At 42.4% G+C, this 24,318-nt stretch overlaps 1 protein-coding gene across 2 annotated transcripts in view; it reads left to right on the top strand.

Annotated features, from left to right (window-relative positions):
* The window catches only part of DPYD (dihydropyrimidine dehydrogenase), a 357,309-nt gene that overhangs the window by 275,479 nt on the left and 57,512 nt on the right, over positions 1 to 24,318 (top strand). For both annotated transcript variants that reach the window (XM_062606149.1, XM_062606148.1), the window contains exon 19: positions 19,001 to 19,143. In XM_062606149.1, coding sequence (XP_062462133.1) covers positions 19,001 to 19,143 — 143 coding nt within the window. The remainder of the gene's footprint in view (positions 1 to 19,000; positions 19,144 to 24,318) is intronic.

Below are 24,318 nucleotides of genomic sequence, written 5' to 3'. Positions count from 1 at the left end.
AATCTATATGCCATAGTGTGATTTTAATTTTGCTTTATTATTGCTGTTAAGTGTAGCTCAGCCATTAAAAGCCCTTATTTGCATCTATTATGTCTGATTCACAAAGAGCCCTCTGTTTTCCACCGTGTCCTTGCAGCAGTGATTTCTCTTAGTGCTCCGCCGTCACTGGTCTGTGTAGGAGAGATCAAAGCCCTAATAATAGATTTCTGACAGGGAGCTCGCCTGCTACCTGCCCTACACAAATCCTCACTGTTCATGTTTGCTTCATGGCAACAAAGCAGACAGAAGGAAAATGCCAAGCGCTGAGTTTGAGGTACAGCCCTGCCATAGCTTGACATTTCAGCAGAGCAGCAGTTTATGAGATGCATAATTTTTCATCTGGGACTCAGCTGCCATTTTCATAGGAGCTTGCGGCTCATCGACTGCCTGGAAGTAGGGCAAAGGTTTACAGCATAGATCAAGGTCCCCATCCTTCCCATCGCTGTTTAAACCCAAGTATTATTCTTCAGATTAAGGTCTGAGAAATAAGCAGATTTTTTCTTGTCATGGGTTCATTTCTTTACCCCACTTTTCGTATTTTTTGGAGCCAATTTCTGTCCCCCAACGAAAACACTTTTAGCACAGGAAGCGTTTGTAGTTGATTCAGAATGATGGGAATTGATTTCATTCACCCAAAGATGAAACAAATCCTGGGACAAGAATGAAGCACGAGTCCTTCCACGCAGCGTTGGAACAAAGCCGTGGTTTTCTCCTCCTCTCGCTTCGCAAAAAAAGAGCTCATTCCAAGCTCAAAATGAATGGAAAGTCTTTGCTCCCGATGTGTAATTGGGTTGTGTTTTAGTATTGTTAGAGATTGCATTTGAATTCTTGCGTCCGTGCGCATGTACGCGGGAAGCGAACGCGGCGTAGGTCCGTGCGAGTGTTTAATTTGGAGTTACACATCTCCGTGAGCTCCAGTGACAGTTCACCATGTCACAGCCTTGCATGGAACAATGGTACAGTGCGTTGGATTAATTAAAGAAGCCTTGCAGAGAACTGAATCCTCAGTATGTCAAGATTTCAATTTTATGTTAAATATTTTCTAAAGGCCAGACCCTTAAATCTCAGGGGCTGTACCAAGCAGTGAGCTGTGAATTTAACCATAGGCTAACTGCTAATGATAAGGAAAAGAGTCCAAGTTGAGGCAGCTGTAATACAGTCATTGGATTAGGCTATCAATCACTCGGTTCCCTGAGGAACAGGCAAAGACGACAAAACAGTGAAAAGGGAAATTAGGAAGGGAGGGCATGACTAGAATGAGATTCTTCACCAAATGTATCTGTTAGTTGGCTGAATCCCCCAAGCATCAGATAGAAATGGCCAGCATTGCTCTCAGACTAAAAGCCAAGTGTTTGTTCCAAACTCCTAGAAAACCATCAAATCGTCATTAACTGTTGCTGGTCTGTGCAGGGTGTTAGAAACTCAGTCACGATCTTCTCCTGTTTTAATAGCCTGTAATTAGGTTAATCTCTAAACCACTGTTGTTGAACACTCTGGATTTACTGTTTGCATCAAAGCTCATATAGAATATGTCCAATTGAAATAATTAATTTTCCAGATGAGTGGGTTTTTTTTAATAAACAGATAGCTGTTAAGCTGTTGAGTCTTACTGATGGCTGCTAAAGGCAAATGGCAGAGGGCAATTCAGATAAAATCGTAAGTTCTACTCGAACATAATATGGGAAGAAATAAGAGAGAGTGACTGTGGCCGAGCTTGCCCAAGCATGGGTGAAAGAATGTGCAGTTTTAATCTGGGTGCAGGTAAGGAAAAAGGGAAATAAGTTCTTTATAGTGATATGGATTAACATGATAAAGTAAAAGGGGCTCTTAGTGACTCGGAGACACAGTCTGATTAACAAAGAATGGAAGTGAACACAGAGAGCAAAAGAGATGTCAAAGCATTTTAAAGCAGGGGCTTGTATTTAAACTTGGTTACAGTAGTGGGTAGAGTGAATGCACCACATGCAAACTATAACTGCGTTCTGTTTTGGAGATCATTGTGTTGAAAACGATATTTCTCTCATAAAAACTTATTACCATTCATTTTGGAGGTGATTTAAACATAACCACATTAAGTATCTTATGAATTATTTATCTGAAAAATACCTGGCATTTAAGTAAGACTCGGCACTTTCCTTGTTGAACCTTATCCCATGGGCCACAGCTCATGGATCCAGCCTGCCCAGATGCACCTGCAGAGCTTCCTACCCTCCAGCAGATCAACCTTCCCACCCAACTTGGCGTCATCTGCAGATTTACTGAGGGTGCCCTCGATCCCCTCATCCAGATCATCAGTGAAAATATTAAACAACACCGATCCAATATTGAGCCCTGAGGGACACCACTAGTGACCGGTCACCATCTACATGTGACACTGTTACAGTGTATGTGCGTGATGGATTGAAACTTCCATTATGGAAGTTTAGGGAGCTTCAATACTGGAGGCAAAGACCTGACAGAGGCAGTAGGGTCCAAATTCACATGAATACCTGTCAGTGTTGCAAGCTCCCTGCTGTTGATTGTGCACGGCCCATCATTTTCTTTTCTGCTGACTTGTTATTTGGCACCTGAACCAGCAGCAGGGTTTGTGGTACAGGTGGTACTTGAGAGTGATCAATGAGGCAACTGTCTTCCATGGAAATTACCAACTGTACCTGTCAGTCACAGAGCAGAAATCCTCATTGTAATTCCCCCAAAACCCAGGAATCGGGCAGAGTTTGTAAACAATTCTGATTAACAGTTGTATCAGCAGAGGTTAAAACCCCGGAGTACTGACCTGGTGTGTTTTAAGCATGTTCTTTTCTATATCTTACTATGCATATTGATGTGCTCTAGTCACCAAGTGGCATATATTGGTTGTAGAGCCTGTCTGTATTCACTGGAACACATATTCTCATCCTACCTGAAGAGTAAACATAATTCATCAGGGACTGTAGCAATAGGACAAGGGGTGATGGGTTCAAAGTGAAACAGGGGAAGTTCAGGTTGGATAGAAGGCAGAAGCTCTTCCCTGTGAGGGTGCTGAGGCACTGGCACAGGGTGCCCAGAGAAGCTGTGGCTGCCCCATCCCTGGCAGTGTTTAAGGCCAGGTTAGACACAGGGGCTTGGAACACCCTGCTCTAGTGGAAGGTGTCCTGGAACTGAATGGTCTTAAGGTCCGTTCTACCCCAAACCAGGCTTGGATTCTATGGTTTTACATTGCAGGGTGGGCCAACTGGCTACTGTCTTTTGTCATCAATTTGGGGATACTACCACTGCTGACAATACACCCCAGCTTGTGTACTGTGTGCTGCTCCTCTGCCTGCTTCTGTAACTTCAGTAGCTTCAATGGCTCAGGCATCTCTGTGAGGATGTTGGGGCTCCCACCATCTTGCTGCTAACAATGCACTGGATCAATGTGTTTTAGCAATAGGGCAGGAAGTGGCTTGCAGAGCAGGTTTCCCAGTTCCATGGAATGGTCCTTGCTGAGGTTAATCCAGTTGCAGGTATTTTGGCAATCAGATCTGGGGGATTTAGGGAAAATAAGAAGAAATAATCCTTGGAACAGCTGTAGCCCAGGGCATTGCTTTACATCCAGCAGCACCAAAAGGACATAGTTACACAATTATTGCTGCTGTCCTGCTTCCATGTCGGAGTATCGTAGAGTCACAGAATGGTTTGAGTTGGAAGGTACCTTAAAGCTCATGTAGTAATGAGTAGCCTTTGGAAGTTCTGCCACTGGTTAGCTGTGATTTCTGATGAACTCACCACAGAGAATATATCTAAATTCACCCAAATCCTGCTAACAGTCTGGATTTTTTAGTATCCTACTTGATTGATGACTAAATCCTGTTGCCAACTTCACACATAAAATACAGGACACAAAAGAGAGCAGATTTGTTTAACTGGGTAGATCCTGGGTTTGTATTTCACTGGGCATCACAACATCCCTGATGAGTTATTGCCAGAAGCATCTATTAAAGTATTTCATAGCCATTTTTTTACCTTTCAAAAGAACGCAACTAATATATGGTAGCCAGCTAGGTGCCCCGCATTTTAATGTGCCTTTTCATGCAAGCACACCATGTATAGAATGAGCTATGCAGATACCCTGCTCACACCCAGGATACACAAACAGATCCTAAAAAACCCCCTGTAGCAATTTGGCTTTCCAATGTATGATCCATTTGCAGCTCCTCTATTGCCAGGTAATTGCAAATGTCTTCCCTATTAACATGCACTGTATAACCATCTTTACTAAGTCCTTTTTATATCCCTAAAGACACTCATAGTCAGGGATTGAACCACCTTTGTTGGGGTTAGGTGAGAGCTGAGTGAGAATTGTCGAGCACAGTGTCCCACTGTTTCAGCATGAGCAATCCACTGCGCACCTCTAGCAGGTGGAGACAGGGTTTTTAATGACATGAGATCTGTCCCTTAAGTATCTGGTGCCACACCTGACTCAGCACTGAGGTGAGGCTGATGCTGTGAAGAACTTTGTTAGAGGCAGCTCAAAATGAGGAGAAAGCTTGTGGGGTGTGTTGCAGGCAGGCATGCTGATGAAGACATGGGGAACTGGGTTATGGTTGTGTTGATATGTTTCTATATATTCTATATAAGCCATTTATATTCTATATAAACCATTTCTGTATGTTTCACATTGAGTGACCTATTGGTTTTCAAAAGAATAGATGATTACTCCAGTCCACATCTTGGCTCGGCTGAGCTTATCTTACTCCCTGTCAGTTATTGCTGCTCTTACACTGTTAATGCCATGTCAGCAGCCCATCTATTGAATACACCAGCTTTGGCGGTATTTATACCAACATTTGGATATTTGCCCACTCAAGAGCTGCTTAGATTTTAATAGGGAATGCTCAGAGAATCCTCCTCATTCTATGACCTAATAAATTCTGTGCATCAGGAGGACTTGCAGTGAAGGTATTGCCAGACGAGGCTTTTAAGAATCAATTCCTTTGTACTGTAAGTCAAGCAGCTTCTTCAGGACATATCGAAGGTGGGATTTGAAGAACTCAGACTTCCAAGGACAATCTGGTAGCAACTTACTTTCCCTAAGAAAGACTTGGAAAAGCCTGTGACATGGGACAATCTGATTTATTGAAATAATGAAGAGATTTCTTGCGTCTTTGGTGTTCATCAAAACACGTTTGAGGATCGGTCCTTGGGAAGGTATCCATAAAGGGGAGTCACCCAAAGCCTTGCTGCATCTTGTCCAGTCGAATTTTAGGAAGGGGTTCCCTCCTGCACACAGATGTCTTTCCTGTGTCTTTATTTTCCTTTTCTTTCAGGCTGTCTGTTTTACAGCTCTAAGAACACCTCCAGCTCACAGTTAAAGTCAGATATTGTGGGGTGGTAAAAGTGTCTTTAAAAACAAAAGGAAATTGACACTCTTAATCTCTTTCCCAAACTTTGGCTCCTTCCAGGGCTATCTCCAGTGTCCTTTGCTGTTTCTCTCTGCTCCTCATAAAGAAGATTCACTGAGCTAAAAGTTTGCCAGGCAGAGAAGGCAGGCAGTAGTAGTGCTCTTTCCTGCTTATGCTGTCTGCATTGCCTTCCTGTGCTGCAGTTACTACCAGGACACCTCTGTGCCTGAGAGCCCTTCCTAAAGAGGTACTGATAACCTCTCCCTTGTCCCTGGAAGGACATGGGCATTCTGAGATGATGTGGGTTTCTTTCTCCCTCTGTTGACTGCATCAGAAACTTGAGGTTAGTATATTCCTAGTGTAGGTGCCTGTGTCATATGTCTAAGATAATATCCCACTTTGTGATGAAATGGCAGTGGTTAAGCATGTAAATATGTCAGGTTTTTCTGGTGAAGGCAAGGCTTTGGGTTATTTTGAAAACACATCTTTCTTTAGCCCAATCCATTTTCTAATGTGATATCACAAGAGAAAGTGCTATTTTTATGCTTAACATTAAAATATCCCTCAATCAGTTAATGTAAAGCATCTGGTATTTGTCTGTGTTTTAATAAGCCCCAATAACACCACTGCAATCCCTTAATGCTGTTTCTCATATTCTTGTTACAGTAGGTATATCTAGGACACATCCTCTGGTTTAAAAAGCTCGCAGGAAATTCCAGCAGTTTAATCTCAGTGTTAGAAAAAGGATCACAGCAGCCACCAGAGTATTTGGTATTTAAGCTGGTTTTGGTAAAGACTCATGATGTGCTCCCTGGGAGCTAAATATTGACAAGCATGCTCTGGCAAGCAAGATGAAGCTTGGTGGGTTAACACAGCTCAAGTCCCTGCATTGACACTGTAACCCAAGTCCAAAAACTGTTATCCTCCACCATTTACTTTGGCTTCAGAGGTGATACTGTCCACTTGAATTAGGGATTTCTACTATCTTTTTAATACTGTAACTGTGAATTCATACTTGATCTAGGACCATGATGCCTGCAAGGTTGCTTGCGCATCTGTTTGATGAGACCTTCAGTAATGTGTTGTGTGTAGAATCACAAATGATGGCAGGAAACGATCCCGACTTCAAATCTTTAAAGTAGAAGTGTGTAAAATGATTCTTAAATCACATTTCTCTGTTAGGCAGTGGAACACACCATGGCCCAAAACTGTAAGTCTGTGAGAGCAGTTGGATCAAAAGTGAAGCTTGGACCTGATTCGTTACAGCTTAGAATTTAGGAGATTAATTTTTAGTTGGGTTCTGTAGGTAAAAAGAAAATCCCACTTTTCCCCCTCTGATTTTAAATGCACTCTGTAATGCTTGCAGTTCACTTTCTGATCTTGTGAAGAAAGAGCTTAAGCCTATTTGGGCTTCTAGTAAATTTGGCATATACACTAAATTGATTACCCGATGCATTGTGCAACATATGGCATTGTTCTGTCTTTGTGTGCTTCATAGTATTTCCTTCAATTACCCGCATTTGTTTTGATTCCAAGAAATGCACTTGTTTTGGCCCTCTGGTGCTTTGGACTTAAATGCTGGCTTTTCAGTGCTGAACAGATGTGTTAGAGTTGCACATGGAACATTTCTGCTTTTGTGAGTCTTCGTCTTGGAGCTTTCCATGCACAGTATTAAGTCAGCGAGAGCTCATGCAAATGGGATCTCTTCATTTTCATATGTACATAGATTGCTTAAAATAACCTTCAGCATTCCTAGTAATTCTGCGGGACCAAGGAGAAGAAAACAACCCAGTTGTGACAAATACACTGCCCCCAGAGTGAATCAGTTCCTTCAGATATGTTTGACTTTAGGTTAGAGAAAAGCAGGAAGGATGAGAATGTAATTCCTTTGTGGGTGACAGCAACAGTCAACAACAGTCCTGTGTGCTTCTGTGAACAGCCTTCTTTCCACACTGGAGGCTGTGGTTTTAATGGGCATAAAAATTCATCCATGAAAATGCATGGAATAAGGTGCCCGGGACATTGGTATGTAAAGGAGACCGCTTGAGTTGATTTACAAAGCATCCTTCGACAGAGCTTTCCTTTGAATTACCACCAGGTTTAGAGAAAAGGGCAATGTGACATCCTGGAACAAGAATGTGGGATCTGTGTCCAGGACGGGTGACTGCTGCCTCTTCTGCTCAGGTGGAATTGCTCTCTTCACACCCAGATTTACTCCACTTCCACCTTTGTTCTTTAGTGAGATAAAAAGACCAGTGTTTAGGAGTTGTGTGGCTACTGGTTTAATTCAGTGGAAGCCAAGGGGATGAGTAAGTACATAAATTAATACCCTTTACCCCTTGAGCTGCCCTCAATGGATAACAATTAAAAGAGCAGTGCACTAAATTCCCTTGCATCCCCTTATGTTGCTGTGAATACATCAAAGAAATGAATATTTAGTCCTATTAATGCTGTTATTTTTTATTAATGGAGAAGTCAGATTTATGATACAGGTGTCTAATTTCATCTTGAAATCAGCATTGAGTTGCATAGCTGGTCACAAAGCAGGCCTGATAGAACCATGTTTTAGTCACTGACCATAATGTATCCAGAGCTAGTAAAGGCCTCCACAAATAGGGTTTGTGCTTCACAAATAGTCTGCACAGCATGGACATGCTATCATTTTGTTTTCCATGAAGACATTAACTCTTCAGCTTGCTCTAAACTCTCACCTAAAGAAATGGACTGAAGCTTCCCATGACAGTGGAGGTTATGAAAAACAAGGAACAGAAGAAAAAGCCTTTCTTTATAGCTGTCATCCCTGTGCAGCCAAAGTCTCAGGTAAAGCCCAAGGTATCAGGTCTCTGTTGGAGGGAGCGGTCCTTTTCTTTTCTGGAAAACTAAGTATTGTCATGGTAATTTCATTACAACAATACCAGTGTCTAAATATTTAGAGACCTATGTGGTTATAACACCCTAATCATAAGAAAATGTTCTTGTGTCATTGAGCGCTGCGTGTCTGTAATACAGGGTTTTACTGTCTACAGTGGGTATTAGCTGAGTATGTCCATCATTACGATTCTGTGAGCAATTGCCTTTCTTGAAACTGCTTGGTATTTAGGGATAAAGCACTTCTGTTGCATCTTGCCAACTCCTGAGGCCCAATCTTTCAACCTGCGGTGCCTTCACGGGAATGATGATGTCTCCTCTCTCTGGATCTAATCACATCTGAAGAGAATGAAAGGGTGAAAACACGTTTTGTTTTCTGGAGAACTTTCATTGCATTGTACATTATTCTGCTACAAAATGATTATAGTGTTTTCTCTGCCAAAGGTGACAGTGAAGGAAGATAACTTCATGGGAAGAGAGATGTTTGAGTATAGGCAACTAGCACTTGCAGGGGCTTGGCTCGAGGCACTGAATTTATTTGTGGGTTGATGAAACTGTGGTCTCCATTTTTCATTGCCTGGGTGCAAAGCAGTCTTGTGACAGGGTGTGCTGCTTGCAAAGTCTTCGCTGCCACGGCATTAGTTTAATCTGTGGGCTTGTGCTCTTTCCAGAGCAGCAAACAGACCTGCAATTGCAAGGAAGAGAAAGCACAAGCAAAAGAAAAGAGAACCCCCCCACCAAGTGTTTATCTTCTTAAGGCCATGCTGTCTTGCTATGGCCCAGGCAATCTCTAATCATGCTTTGAGAGTTTTTCAAAGGAGGAAAGCTGTAAGAAAACATTGCAGACGAGTTAGTGGTAAATACTGCTCAGAGGGACTCTTGACTTGGGGAGATTTGGTGTGTGTTTTGTGCATTCTTTACACATCTTCATCCCCATCCTGCCTCTGTCCCTTGGAGACTGAGCTATAAAGGCATAGTGCCCTCCAGCTTTAGCAGGAACTACCAGAGAATGGGATCTTCTTGTGCTCTCCTCCTAAAATCTGGCAGAGAAAGTAATTGATGCTGGTTTAACACTGGCATATAATGTAATGTCTGAGCTCAATGTGTAGGAGCAAGTTCATTAGCCTGAATGCACCAACATGAAGCTCCCAATGACTATATATTCACTGAAAGGGGGGTCAGGCATTGGAACAGGCTGCACAGAGCAGTGCTGGAGTCACCGTCCCTGCAAGTGTTCACACACCGTGGAGACGAGGCCTCAGTGCCATGGGTTAGTGGTGGCCTTGGCAGTGCTGCGGAATGGTTGGACTGGATGAGCTTAAAGGGCTTTTCCAACCTGGTTGATTCTGTGATTCTGTATTTTTGACTTTAAAGACCACCTAAAGTTGTAACCCTTCTGCTCCATAGATCCTTCAGATTCTTTGTTAACATAACTGTGGCATGTCTTGGGTGCTGAAGAATCTTCCCAGGATGTTGTTTTCAGCAGGATAGAGCAGGAACCCAGCTGTCCTCTCCCAACCCATCATTTGATCATTAGATTATAACTGGCCCTACAAAAATCCCATCCCTTCCAGCCTTCAGTATGAACAGCTCTAGTTCCTGCTGTTGTTCATATGAGTCTGCCCAGATCCCTTTGTGTTGAACTCCAGAACTGCAAAGAGAACTTGTCGAAACCCCCATGCTTTGCTGCTTTTCCCGAGCCTGCCCTGGCAGCAGGAGCTTGCTTTCCAAAGAGCTCAACATACTCCGGTATGGCCCTTGTTCTTTCCAAATGATGATGCAGCCCACCAGCTTACAGACACATGCAGATCCCCATGAATAGGCAAGGTAGGTAGTTTCCATTTATTGCTGGGAGGAAAAAAAGGTGTCAGATAGCTTCCTACTCATCCTATGGCAAGCAGATGAGTATGGCTATGTGCTTCAACTACCTTAGGTATAGCTATCAGCTCTCCTGGTTGTGTGAGTCTTGAGAAACGGGAAGTGTTGAAATAAATGGCTACGATACACATCGTGTTGAAATAAACATTTATTTTAACACATTGTATGTGATGAGCCATTTATTTTAACACTTTTCCCTGGAAGTGTTGAAATAACAGGTTTTATCAGGGGACGTGTCATCCACTGTTTTATGTATATGTGAATATGGAAATATAGCTACTGAGTGTGCACGTGTATATATATATATATACACTCACAGAGATTATATGGATATGTAATAATGATATGGTAGATGTGCGTGTAGGCACACATATCATTGCACAGGCAAATAAAGGGTTTTCTGCTGAAATGGAGTCATTTGTTTCACAAAGTTTTGTGTTCATGCCATCATTTTTAATGTATTTTTTAGATCTATAAATAGATCTAAATATAGCCATACATAAAATTGTGTATTACTAGATGGTAGCAATAAGGTGAAATAGATAAAATAGATAAAATCAAATCAGTAAGTCCTGAAATAGGGCAAGAATGATCCTAACTTCTGTAAAGGGAGAAGGTAATACTTCATCTGAGCTTTCTAGGTATCTAGACCTGGTTTCTTCAGTTCGCTGTACTTTCATGAGTTCTTCCTTTTCTGTAATGGTCTTCTTAGGCAAGTAGTTATTCAGCGGTGCAAGGGATGCTTCAGGTTTGGTAGACGTACACAGACATCCTGCTTTCTGGCATCACGGTCATGTTGACCGTGGTGCTTGCTTTCGCTAAGGAGGTTAAAACCAGCTCAAACAAAGGTTTGAGATCTGAGGCTGACAGAGGCAAGGCTGCCTTTGAACAGATCTCTAAGCATCTGCGTAAATAGCCACGAACACTGGTACTAGACTGAGTTAAGCACATCTGTCTCTGTATATTAATGGGTTGTGAGACCTGCCCTGTGTTCAAGTGAAGCAGTTGCATCTTTTGAGGGTAAGGATTGCCCAGCAGAATTTGGCTCTGACACCCTCATGTAAAGAAGTTCTTCCTCATGTTGAAGTGACACTAGGTGTGTGCTAGTTTATGGCTATTGCTCCTCGTCCTGTCACTGGAAAGGGTCTGGCCCCGTCCTCCTGGCACCCGCCTTTGAGCTATTGATCTGCATTGTTGAGATCCCTTCTCAGGCTGCTCTTCTCCAGGCTAACCAGGCCCCATAAGAGAGATGCTCCAGACCCCTGAGCATCCTTGTGGCCTCCGCTGGACCCTCTCCTTGTAGTGTGCAAAGGAAAGAACGTGAACAGCACAGTGTGAGACAATCCCCAGGTTCAAGTGAAACCAAAGTAGAAAGCCTGAATGGAATTAAATAATAAACATCTGCTAAATTGCAACAGAAAATGTTCTGCTGGGTTTCATGCAGATCACCAGAAGGATCGATTTTTAGTGGCTCTGTAGTTTTCAGTGAGGGAATGGCTCGGTTAGAAAATGTTTAGCCAGCTTATGCAGCAATCGCAAAACAATTTGTATCTGTCCTCGGGATTTTTCCTGCTGAAGCTCAATATGAGTGAGAATTCCCCCAGGTCTTCTGGATAAATAATATTTACAGATAAGGAAAATTTAATTTTTCCCTCTCTCTTTCTCTGATTCGAACCTTTTTTAATTGAGAGGAGTCTCTGATGACTGCCAAACATTTATTGAGCGAGAACTCTGGTGATTTGATGAACTTTGAGCTGCAAGAGCATAAATAATCATTAGTATAAATTCAGAAATGGTCAAAAGAAAGCCTAAAAAGGACACTGATTTTTATTTGTGAAGGAAACAGGAAGCAGAATGATGACTTCTTTTTACCAGTCACAGGTTCAACTCAAACCCAGGGGTATCCCAAAGAGAGTCATATGAGAAAGAAGCTTCTAAATGAAAAGGGGGAAATAATTAGCAGGGAAAATATTAACACATTTTATACTCATATTAACCAACAGTTTCTTGATCCATGCATGTAACAGTCACAATACGCTAACAAAAGCGAGTAGAATGCAGTCGTTGTGGTTTCAAGGGCCAGTGATGGCAGAGTGAGGTAGAAACAGTTTCGAATCTGCAGAATCATTCACTTTATTCTATTGAGGTAAAGTCCTGGCTTCGCTGTAGTCAGCAGAACCTTTGACACTGATTCAGTAGTGTTGGCACGTTACCCATCACAAATTATGGATCAAATGAAGCATTAGTCAGCCATTGCTTTGAGGATGTTGGCAAACTGCTGTGGAACCCCCCCATAAAACAAATATTCCCTCAACTGCTCCATTTGGTAAATGAATAATTAAAAGTTTTGGTTGGAAATGGCCAGAGCCTGAGGAAATAGTACATTATTAGTGTGATTTGGCCAAATGGCAATTACTGTGTGAGTGCGAATGGACTGAAGGACTGCCCAGGCTGTGAAATAGATGAGGAGCAGTGAAAGACTCTTCTCTGCATCCTGACGTGCACCATTAAAGCTGTGGCAAGGACCATCTTGAGCTTGCTCTTTCGGCACTAAGCTGTAGTTTTCAGTGTGCTGAATACTGTGTGTCCCATCTGGGGAACCTCATAACAGCAGTGGATAGTCTTTCTCTCTAAACATGTCTGTTTATTCAGTTTTCTTCTGCATATAAATGCATTCTCTGGCCATTTTGAAGGATGTGCCTGCTACACTGTTTCATTAAACCACCGCGTTATCGGGTAATTGTTTAAACATAATGCCATAGCACTATCAAAAGGAAAGGTGAACTAATGGCATTTGCAAATGTCAGGGATTATCTTAACACTTTTATTATAGTTTATAAAAAAGTAGGTTCAGGGCATTCCATGGCAATTATTTCCACCGAAATTGGTTATTTAAATAAATTGCTAATTATCTGGATATGACAGTATTGAAAACCCTGCTAATGACTTTGTTGATAAGTGTAGCTTATGATGGCCACCTACAGGTGGGAGAGGGAAAGAACATGGCACAGAAGCATTCCCATCGGAAGGAATGCGAAGTGAATGAATGGTGCATAACAAAATATGTGTATAAGATGAAATTGTGTGTATAGCACGTTTCCCTGGCCTGTTTACAGATGCAGATGATATATATATTATATAAAGCACTTTGATCACCAGAACTAGGCAGCATGCACATTATGCAAAAAAATCCTTAATATAGAATTGTTTTTTGTGGGTTTTTTCCTTAATTTCCAAACTTTCTTATGTGGTTCCTTCCTGCAGCATTGGATTAATCATCTCCAGCACCTCTGTTTTTCCAGACCAACTGCCTTCTGCAGTCTTCATCCCAAACTCTATTTGCTGTCATTGGCGTCTTTTGTCATTAGGTTTATTCATTTGAATGGTCAGGAAGATGGGAATTTCAGCTCTCTTCCAAGAATGGATTTACAGAGGGAGGGAGATTTTGAGGGTTTCTTTCTTTCAGCAGAACAGACTGCATCAGGAATTTATTAATAAAAAATAATTTATTAGCCAATTTTTCCTTGTAATATGTAGGCTCTTTTAAATCTGGTACTCAATTTATAAAAGACTGAAGTGTAATATAATATAATGCAAATGAAGGCTTCATTTTGCTTTACAGTGCACAGAATGGGGAGAATTATGACCCAAATTCCTTTTTTTTCCATCTAGTAACCATAGATACAAAAATTGGCTTTTAAGGCATCTCCTAACCAAAGATATGAGAGTTTCCCTTTTAAATCTGCTGCTTTTGTTGATAGAGAGTTTGATAAAGACCATTCAACCTGTTTCAAGGTTCAGACTCAGTATTGTCAGTGTGAATTGATTCACCCCAGTTCTGTTTGGCTGGTTTCTAACGCATCTGGATCGTCTTTACCTAAAGGTCCACTTAGAGCTGCTGCAGATATGTGTGGAAGACTTTAAGCTACCACGTTTAGTGCACTATATTGCAAGAATGTAGCCCAGAATTCAAAGCTTCTTAGACTTGAGGTTGGTGGATCACTGTGATCAAGAAGATCTGAATTGTTTCTGCTGGGAATTGCCAAAGCTACTGATCTGCCTGAAGCTTAACCCCAGGCTTCTCCTAGAAGAAGGCATCAGATTTGGCTCTCAGTCCTCAACCTAGTGAAAATTTTTGGTGTTGAAGTCATAATAAAATGTGTTTTCTGGCACTGGTAGAGGGTTTTTTACTTCCTAAGTAGGTATAATACCTCTCACCAGTTTTCCATCAGCCTGCAGTCCTCGGAGGACCGGGGCAGCTCTGCCTGTCTGCACTGATCAGAGCATTTGATCAACATAAGTTCTACTTCTCCTTCATGCTCTATTTTGCCCTGTTGGATTTCCTTGAAGGCAATCCCTGAGAGCCACAGAAAAAACTGACTTAAAAAAAGAAAGAAAACCAAAATTCTTTGGTTTAAGTGAAGAAGAAGGTCGAGGACTTTGGCATCAGACACATATTGAATTATTGAACTCTCTATTTGCAACCATTTTTCCCTAAATAATGAGATATTCAAAAGGGTAGTTTGCAACATAGAGTAGTATGGAACTAGATGATGTTAAGGTCCTTTCCAACCCTAACTATTCTATGATTCTATGAGACTGTGTTATCTCCACCAGGTATTTTTCTCTCTTCCATTTTCACATCTCACTCCTCTCCTTGAGGTCTGGATACATGGACTTTGTTTGCTAAATCTCATTCTTTTACAGCAAGGTAAATGATAGCCATATCAAGCATCTGGTAGCAGCTGTAATGCTACTATCGAGAGAGTGCCATGTCAGCAGTTTCCCAGCTACAGGTGCTTAACTAGTGGAATTACAATTCCCAAGCACATCAAAGTATGTGGTAGATGCTTATTTTCTTGGCGTTGAGCTGTCTTTCAAATGCATGCTGGATTTGGACCTCAGGCTTCTTAAATTCCATGTGATTTATCAGACAAACTTCTGCATATTTCCATTACTACATACAGCTCTTCCTTAAATCTCCGTTATTTCAACCTTTGAAAAACTCAAGTCTCCACAAATATCTATATTGGAATTTATTACCTTCCTGTTTGCTGTGTTCTTTCTTTTATTTCGGGTTATTTCACCATTTCAGTAGGCAGAAGGATCTCTATCACAGGTAAAGCACGTTGTGTTCCAGACCAGAAGCATTTCTTACAGAAGGGGAAGCTTCTGAACTGTTGATCGAGAATGGCTGCACCTTCTGATGTTCTGTATTCTGTAGAGCAAAGAAGATAGTGGCACCTCAGTCAACCCTCTGATTGTCATTAGAGCCATGTATTTACTCTCGTCAGTAGCACTCCTGAAATGTTTTTACATTCATTTGGGGGAGTTACAGGTGAAAGGAATACTTTTGCCATCGTACCAATTTATCACTAATTTAGTAATCACCAAACGTAAGTAATAGCTCCTATTATGAGTATCAAGTGCAGCTAGTACTGAAAATTACCTATGTTCCATAATAAACTCTAAGCCTCATTGCCATCTCTGCTAGGTGTCATCAAATCATATGCTTGATTTCTTTGGGCTGAGTGAAGGCCTTTCTGATTACTTATTGTGCTGAACCTTAAATAAACTGTAATTTGCTCCTTTTCCTCTACTGACCATTGTACAGAGATAGTCATTTAAGTGAGAAGGTGGCTAATTTAATCACAATGAGGAAAGGAACTGTTATATTCCGGAAATATTGTCTTGTGGAACTCTTTGCTATGGGATACCATTAAGGTCAAGGGTCTGTAAGGCTTAAAAGCTGATGGAATGCAACCTCTTAGAGTTACATTGGGGTTAAAAGAATAGAAACCTTCATGCCTCAAGGCAGATGTCAGTTTTTAACTCATGCAGACTGGAAAGGTTTTTTCCTCTAGCCACATGATTTTGGAGTTAACAGCATCTATATTCTTTCACCTTTCTGAGGAATAACTAGCTCATCACAGTGAGATTCTGCAGTAGCTCTGTCGGTGCCCGAAAGCAATATAACAAGTCTGATGCTTACCTGTAGCCTCAATTTCAAACACTGACTGTTGGAGGAATTCCATGAACTAGTGCTTTTGGATGAGATTGTTCCCAGCCATTTTGATGTGTAGTGGATGTCTTGGCATGTATGGCCCTCCGAAGGATTGATAAGTAAATGCGTGGAAGCAAACAGCGTGGTTCCATGTGGGTTTTTTGCCTCAAGTCTTTCTCTAAGACCGTGCCATCAATTCTGTTGTAAGATTTGCTCTTTGGACCCTAGCAGTCATCCTCTTTCAGAGAGCTAGTCTGTTTCTTTCAAACATGTTACGATTGATCTAGCTCAAACAGCAAATAGTCATTAGTGTCCTGTGGAAAGTTCCTGTTCAGCTCCAGGTCCTTTCTGTGACCTGTTCTTCTGTGATGGGAGATTCTTAAAGGCAGTTTTGGTGAGATATCTAAGTTTTATGAACCAGGCTCTAGTTTTCACTAGAGCACACTGAGAATGCTTCTTGGTCAAGCTGTCATGGAATCACAGAATCCCAGGCTGGTTTGGGTTGGAAAAGACCTTAAGATCATCCAGTTCCAACCCCCTGCCATCGGCAGGGACACTTCACACTAGACCAGGTCACCCAAAGCTCTGTCCGACGTGGCCTTGAGCAGTGCCAGGGATTCACCACTTCCTTGGGTGAATTTAAGCATTACCCATGTACGCAAATGGATGTTTAGGTGGTGAAAACATTATAGGACCATGTAGTTTCTGTTGAACTACAGACAACAAGTATCTGTGCAAAGCCTGTGAGCAGTTCTGATCCCTAACATGGGCATCCAAGAACATCTGGTATGGAATTGCTGGCAAGCAGAGGAGTCTGTCTGATCATATAGTGAGTCTTCTGGGTTTTGCTAGCTGCAGTGATCATCTATAGGAGAAGGAGGAGGTGTTGTATTAAGTATGTAATGAGAAGGTGCTTATCCTGAGGCAGCAGAGATTGTCATTGCCCAAGAAGATAATTCCATGCTGAATCCAGAGCAGATGTCAATAGGGGCTGCTTTTGGGTGTGAATGTGTTTAATACTGATGGGCCAGGGTCTGCTGTGAACTCAGTGTGGTCTGTCAGGGTTACAGCGAGGGGGATGTTGCAAAAGGCAACGTGAGCTGAACACACAGGGGGTTTAATGGTTATGACAAACCAGATTTCAGTTTTCTGCAGTGGAAAATTACCTTGATAAAAGAGCTCCTTGGCAAAGTGACCGTGTCCTATTTATAGCAAAACATGGCAGGTTTTGTGAGCTGAACTTGTGGTGGGGTCATTCTCCCCATCGACCCATAGACCTGGGAGGTCTGAGCTGGTGCACAAGCAAGGAGGAGGCTCGTTCTAGAGAGCAGAACCCTGAGCTGATGGCAGGTCCTTTGTGCAGACCAGAAACCTTGGCCTGAGAGGCAGCACTGACAGGGACACTGGAGGGAGGGTTGATGCTGGGCTCAGCAACACAGTACTGGCTGGAAAAAGCGATTTATCCTTTACTAAAGACTTTCTTCTATTAACAGTCCAGGCAGCAGAACTGCCCTGCTTCTGTCTCAGAAAGGGTAGAGAAAGAACTGCAGCACAGCTTGCTTGGGTTGAAGTCTTGTCTGCAGGAGCTGAGGATGTTGATCAGGCATCTAAGCAGAGGTGTGGGGATGCAACAGCTACTGTTCCCCCGTGGGCTCTTTTCCCACACTTCCAAACTGTGGTTTCTTCTTTCCTCTTGTTTTGTTCATTGCATTGGTTTTATTTCTTTCTTCCCTTTTGGCTATTTGCTCTTGCAGAAGGTCAGAGCTTTAAAGGTTATGAAAATACCCACGGAGGGTGTTCAGAAGCATTTCAAATCATGGTATTTCCCTGAATTACCTAATACAGTACAAACCCGAAAGTACTAGCTCTGTGTAGGCTGACAGGGTTGACAGCCAGCCAGTTCCTCTGGGGGTGATGTGTGCCTCCCTTACGCTACTGTAGTGTTGTCCAGTGTTTTCCATGTTATACATGGAAATTTCCCTAAAGGTTCTCTAAATGAAATGGGAATGTTAAGAATACAGGAGTTATCCAGAGAAATCCCAACCAGCCTCAGATAAAACATCAGGGGAAGTGTCAGCTGTCTGTTCTCTCCATCATTTAATGAGCAGCATCTGTATGCATATATTAAAGGCTTGCATACCGTGAATAGGATGTAGCCAAAGCAGAAGCATTGCAGACGCAACGCATTGAGACTTTAGTCATCGTTCCTCTAAATGTAGCAGGGAGTTGTCTGACTCAACTTCTGGATACCATTTAAAAGTACAAGCTCCAGTCTTGGAGATAGGACTCTAAAATAAATATACTTTATTCTTTTGAGCTTCTGACTAAAGGGGGCTTACTTAAAGGATTGTCCAAATGTACAAACATCCAAAGGGGAAACATGTTAAATAAGATGTGAGATGTCAAATGCAGTGAAATGGAGTTTTTAAAGAATCTTTACTCAGACAAACAAATGAGATGTTCCCTCTGATTTGGTCTGTGTTCAAAAAGACAAGCTGATTCTTTATGTAGAAACACAGGTCTCTGTCTACAGTGTACTGTATGGGAAAGTATTGCTTTCTGTCTCAGACATTGTTAGTCTTTGTTTTGAACATCAGCTAAAATGTTCCAGCCAGCTTTGCAATGTTTATCCAAATGTTTCTGTGATTTCCTGTATTTCAGCCAAATTCATAGTACTTTACAAGTACTGATAGCACTTAAAACCCACTTGGTGTCAATTTATAAATGAACACATCCTCTGCGTCTCAGAATTAGATGTTAGCTCCTGATGTTCCTTAGCATGAGGCACTCGCAAATGACATCAGGGTGCGTTCTGCTACTGCTGACAACATGTTCTGGTTTTCCATAGGAAATGCCATCAGGCCCATCGCCCTCCGCGCAGTGTCTGCCATAGCCCGTGCTCTTCCCGGATTTCCCATCTTAGCAACTGGAGGCATCGATTCTGCTGAAAGTGGACTTCAGTTTCTGCACAGTGGGGCATCTGTTTTACAGGTATCCTTTCTTTCTTTAAAGCATTAGAATGAAAGGAATCAAAACCAGAATGTAGCTTCAAACATTAGAATCATGGAGGGTTTATACCACTGAAAGCAATTTTCATAGGATCTACCAGGTTGGCAAACACCTTTAGGCTCATCAAGTCCAACCGTTCCCAGCCACCACTAACCCATGGCCCTGAGGGCCTCATCCTCATGGTTTATGAACACTTCCAGAGACAGTGATTTCACCACTACCCTGTGAAGCTTCATGCTTCTTGCTAAGAGACAATCATTTCAGATGGAGGAGGAGTTGCCAAAATAACACTTCAGGTGTTCCAGTGCCAACCTTGGAAGAGGCTTGCCCTGAGTATGTTATCACTTTTTCTCTCTGACCTATAGGATTTAAACATTAAGCATCACTCCCTTGTCATACAAACAGGGTTGGCATAGAGTTAAGTTTCAGCTCTCTGATGTTCCTTTATTCTTGGGGTTTGTCTTCTGCAAAGAACCTTTTCAAGGGGAGAGGCATTTCAAAGAACACTACTTTGGTCCCACTAAAGTAATCCCTGTTCACCCAGGTATCTTTGTCCCTTAAGCATGATTATTAGAGCAGGAGGTGCAGAGCTCTGCAGATCTCTGTCTCCTGCATAAGAGGCTGGTGGTGTAGCCTGTTGTAATGGAGTAAGGTTTTAGACTGGATCATAGAATAATGGAATCTCAGAATGGTTTGTGTTGGAAGGGACCTTAAAGCTCGTCCAGTTCCAACCCCCTGAATACAGTAGCTGAGGCTTTTTACATTGTCTGTGTTGTTTTGAGATGCTGGTGAGACCGGCATGGTTATTTAGTCCCTGTCATGGAATGAAGCCTCAGTGGTCTGTTATCATGGGCACCAGAAAATTGGCTGGAAATCAGCCCCTTACCTGCTCTACTTTGCAGCATATGTGTTAGAAGGGCTAAGAGGCAGGTGGTGGTGATGTTCTCATATTCCATTATGTATTGCTACGTTCTGGTTGATGCTCATCCCCTTGATCTGGAGTTCCCATCACAGACAACAGCATCTGTGGATTCTGTGGATGTCAGCTTTGTGTCACTCTGTGGAATGACTGGAGTGGTTTCATTCCCACAAGTCTCTTTGACATTAAAATTAGATTCAGTGTGACCAACCTTTTTACACAGCGCTGGTGTCTGCTGAGATTAGTCATTTGTTTGCTGTGTTTCAGACAAAAAAAGCCCCAAAACGGGCCAACTCAGTGGTTTGCTTGGGTTTTTAACAGTGTTGTGTGATCTGAGCTGTACAATGTGGAGTTTCTGGTCTACATCTGCTCCATCTGGTTCTGGATGACTAAAAAATGAAGTTGTTTCATGTCATTTATTCACTTTTGTATGGGCTAACGTTAAACTCCTCTGGATCATCCCTATCCTCAGTGTGAGTGGCTTATTTCTCTTTCACTAATGGAGGGAAGTCATTGAAAGTCATTTGGGATAAATGAGTTCTAAAGCTGCTGTGTAGGTAAAGTCTGAACTAGTTCAATTACATTTATTTTAACATAAGCCTTTAGTAAACTGCATACAGGATTGTGAGTCGAGGCCACAAGTCTTTCCCTCACCAGGGGAAAAGCAAATGGAAGGGACAACGAAACAAGTAATCTCTATAAAGCCTTACAAGAAATACCCTTGACCAGGACTAGACTTGCTCAAGCGAGATATGTTGTGATAGACAGAAGACACTCTCATCTTCACAGGTCAACTTTGGAGCCTAATTAGGATTGGGAGAATCATTGCTGTTGTTTTCCTTTCTTAAAATGATACACAAATAAGCCACTAATATACTTTTCCTGAATCCCAATCTCTCACATGTCCTTGGTATCAAATGCCGGAGTTGTTCCTTTAGCAGTCAAACCCCCTGTTCCGTATCCTACCAGCTTTGACAGTTTACTTCTGCTTCCTCAGTACCGAAATACAGAGCAAGTACAGAATCTGGAGATAGCATCAAATAAAGTGATCTGCTGAATGGTTCAGTCTATTAAGATTCAAGTCTTATTCAAGTCTGGTACATATCAAGTCTCCAAGTTCAGTAAGTAGAAGCCTGGACTGTACTGGGAGAATTATATATGCATCCTGTAGCCTTAAGTGTCTGCTCTGGACACTGTTGGAGATGGTGCTGAATAGACGCTTGGACTGACAAAGTACTGCACATTTTGTGATCTTACTTTACGTTTCCAACACCACAAGGACGTGGTACAACTGATCCAGAGGCACAAAGCAAGGAGCCTGGACATTGGTGGTGATGGAGTGAGCTCTGCGCTCAGCAGTGGGTGCATTCCCAGTACCACTGCTGGGAGTGGGAACTACCACTACTGTCACTGCCCTGTTCCACAAAATAGCACGTGGATGTTTCCTTGTTTTTTAAAAGGGTATGGAACGTCAATTCAGGCAGCATTAAATGCAGTCTGATACCACTCAACAGCACAGGTTGTACTGGTCCATCCACAGAGCCCAGCTACAGAACTGGGAAAGCAGCACTTGCATGGCCACTGGACTTCACTTTATTTTGCCTAGATGAGAATTCTGTGTCTTCTCTGCCATGAGAAGCAGACCTTCATGGGCTAAGATAATACAAAGGCTTTGTGGGTTGATTTAATTGCAGTCTGGCATATCTCTCAGAGAAGAGGTTTATGAATAATAAATGTACCTCCATTAAAAGCAAGATCAGGTTTTCCTCTGCAGCTATTTCAGTTACAACCAGTTTTCCATTATTTTCTTTCCCAATTGCTTTTATTTGTAAGATACGGGGATTTATTTTCCATTTACAAAATCATCATACACAGAAATGCAAGTCAGGAGTGACCAAAGCCATATTTTGATATATGCTATAACCACCTCAAGTGGTATTAAGGGATAGAGTAGGGAATGGTTTTGAGGGATAGGTTCAGTATTCAAAGTGTGTTCTATCCCCTCTTTTAGAAGATGCCCATGGCAGGGGGTTGGAACTAGGTGATCTTAAGGTCTTTTCCAACCCAAACCATTCTATAAGTCTATGATTCTATGGAGGGCAGCATCTTAGGTGACATTACTACTAAAAGTTTGTGTGTAAGAAAGTTTTGCAGTAGGGGTAGCAAACAGCCTGGATCTTGGCAGTCAGTGGTAGCTGGGATTCACATTTTATACAGCAGCTTAACAGCGCATTCTTCCACTTTGTGGACTTCAGCATCAGTTGCAAAAAGACCCTGTTTGTTCTTTAATTCTTCATTACAAATGCTGAACCATTTCAGTCACTCCTGACTCAATAGCACTATATTTTCCTGTAACATAGTCAAATTTAACAAGCCCTTTTAAGTTCAGACATGGAATTAAACCCAATAACTTTATTTATGGAAGTAACCCTGCACCCATTGCATACCAAAAGCTCTAGACACATCTAGCTGCATCTTTCTGAGGTGCAGTTCACTGCTATTTGCTTCCAGTGCAGCTGAAGTTGTTTGGGTGTCCTAATGTAAGTAAGCTTGTTCAAAGCCCCGATTTATCAAGATAAGATGTATATTGGATTATGTTTCTTTGCATCTCTTGCATCATGGGGGTGATTTACCATTGTCACACTGATGGGTGGTTAGGTTTTTGCAAGCCTTTGCAAGAGACGGGCGTTTTTCAAAGTCATCTTGCTGTAGGAAATTAAAACCGGGGACAATTATAGCAAATTCCAGTGGAAAGAGAAAATGCATTATGGAAAAAGCAATAAAAGCGGAAAAATATTCAAGTAAAAGTCGCTTCACAGCAGCTTGTATGATTCAATTGTAGATCAATATTGTGTAGTTAATGCATTAGCAGTAGAGCATTAATTTGCAATTACCGCAGGTGATCTGATTCTCTGGGTTCTGGCCATTGACATAAATGACCTTTTGTTGAAAGAGATTCTGTACTCATTACTTCTAGCAGATGTAACAAAAAATAAAGGTGGACCTGAAATGTATTTGTTTCATGGTAGAGTATCTTAACGTTATATTCTGGAATGAAATACTTTTGTTCAACTTGAATATTGGTCATTAGCATGTAAAGAATATGTGTTCCTTTTCAGACAGATTGCTTTTCTTACTAAGTGTGGGAGTCGCACATGTTCCCTGTTGCTCCAGCATGGCTGTTTGTAAGGCTCTCTGCATAGCAACACTATTAAATCCACCCAGATAATGCTGCTTCCCAGCAGGTCAGCTTTGCCCCAAGCCCTATTTCAGACCCACCTTCACCTATCTGTCTCCCACTTAGAATCTTGAAATGGTTTGGGTTGGAAAGGACCTTAAAGCTCATCCAGTTCCAACCTCTGCCACAGGCAGAGACCCCTTCCACTAGAGCAGGTTGCTCCAAGCCCCTGTGTCCAACCTGGCCTTGAACACTGCCAGGGATGGGGCAGCCACAGCTTCTCTGGGCACCCTGTGCCAGCGCCTCAGCACCCTCACAGGGAAGAGCTTCTGCCTTAGATCTAAACTGAACTTCCCCTGTTTCAGTGTGAACCCATCACCCCTTGTCCTATTGCTACAGACCCTGATGAAGAGTCCCTCCCCAGCATCCCTGGAGCCCCCTTCAGACACTGGAAGCTGCTCTGAGGTCTCCATGCAGCTTCTCTTATCCAGGCTGAACAGCCCCAACTTTCTCAGCCTGTCTCCATACAGGAGCTGCTCCAGCCCCTGCTCATCCTCGTGGCCTCCTCTGGACTTGCTCCAGCAGCTCCATGTCCTTTTGATGTTGAGGACACCAGCACTGCACACAGTGCTGCAAGTGGGGTATCCCAAAAGCACAGTAGTGGGGCAGAATCACCTCCCTTGGCCTGCTGCTTGCGCTCCTTTTGATGCAGTCCAGGATGTTTGCCCTGCATGGGATGTACCTTTCAGCCCTGTGGTGCTGTACTCTTGTCTTCACCGTGTTATATTTAGCCTCCAGACCTTGCACCATGACCCTCCTCATCTCTCAGGCAAAGGGATAATGTAGGAATATACCCACCAACAGAGACAGAGCCGCCAGGGTGCTGGATCTGCCCTATGCTCTTCTCTCCTGCCCCACACCAGTTGTGTATGAGATCCTCAGGGATCCGCAAGAGAACAAAACCATTTGGGAAGTATGACAGCCCATGACATGAAGGCAATAGTGATGAGTTTTTTGCCTCAGAGAGATAAAATCTCTCACCACTACAGAACATGGTTGT

Source organism: Pezoporus occidentalis, unplaced genomic scaffold (genome assembly GCF_034315485.1).
Source record: "Pezoporus occidentalis ecotype Australia unplaced genomic scaffold, CSIRO_AGI_Poc_V1 ctg94, whole genome shotgun sequence".
In the NCBI taxonomy this organism is placed as follows: Eukaryota; Metazoa; Chordata; class Aves; order Psittaciformes; family Psittacidae; genus Pezoporus; species Pezoporus occidentalis.
This window is presented reverse-complemented; position numbering and strand designations above follow the sequence as displayed.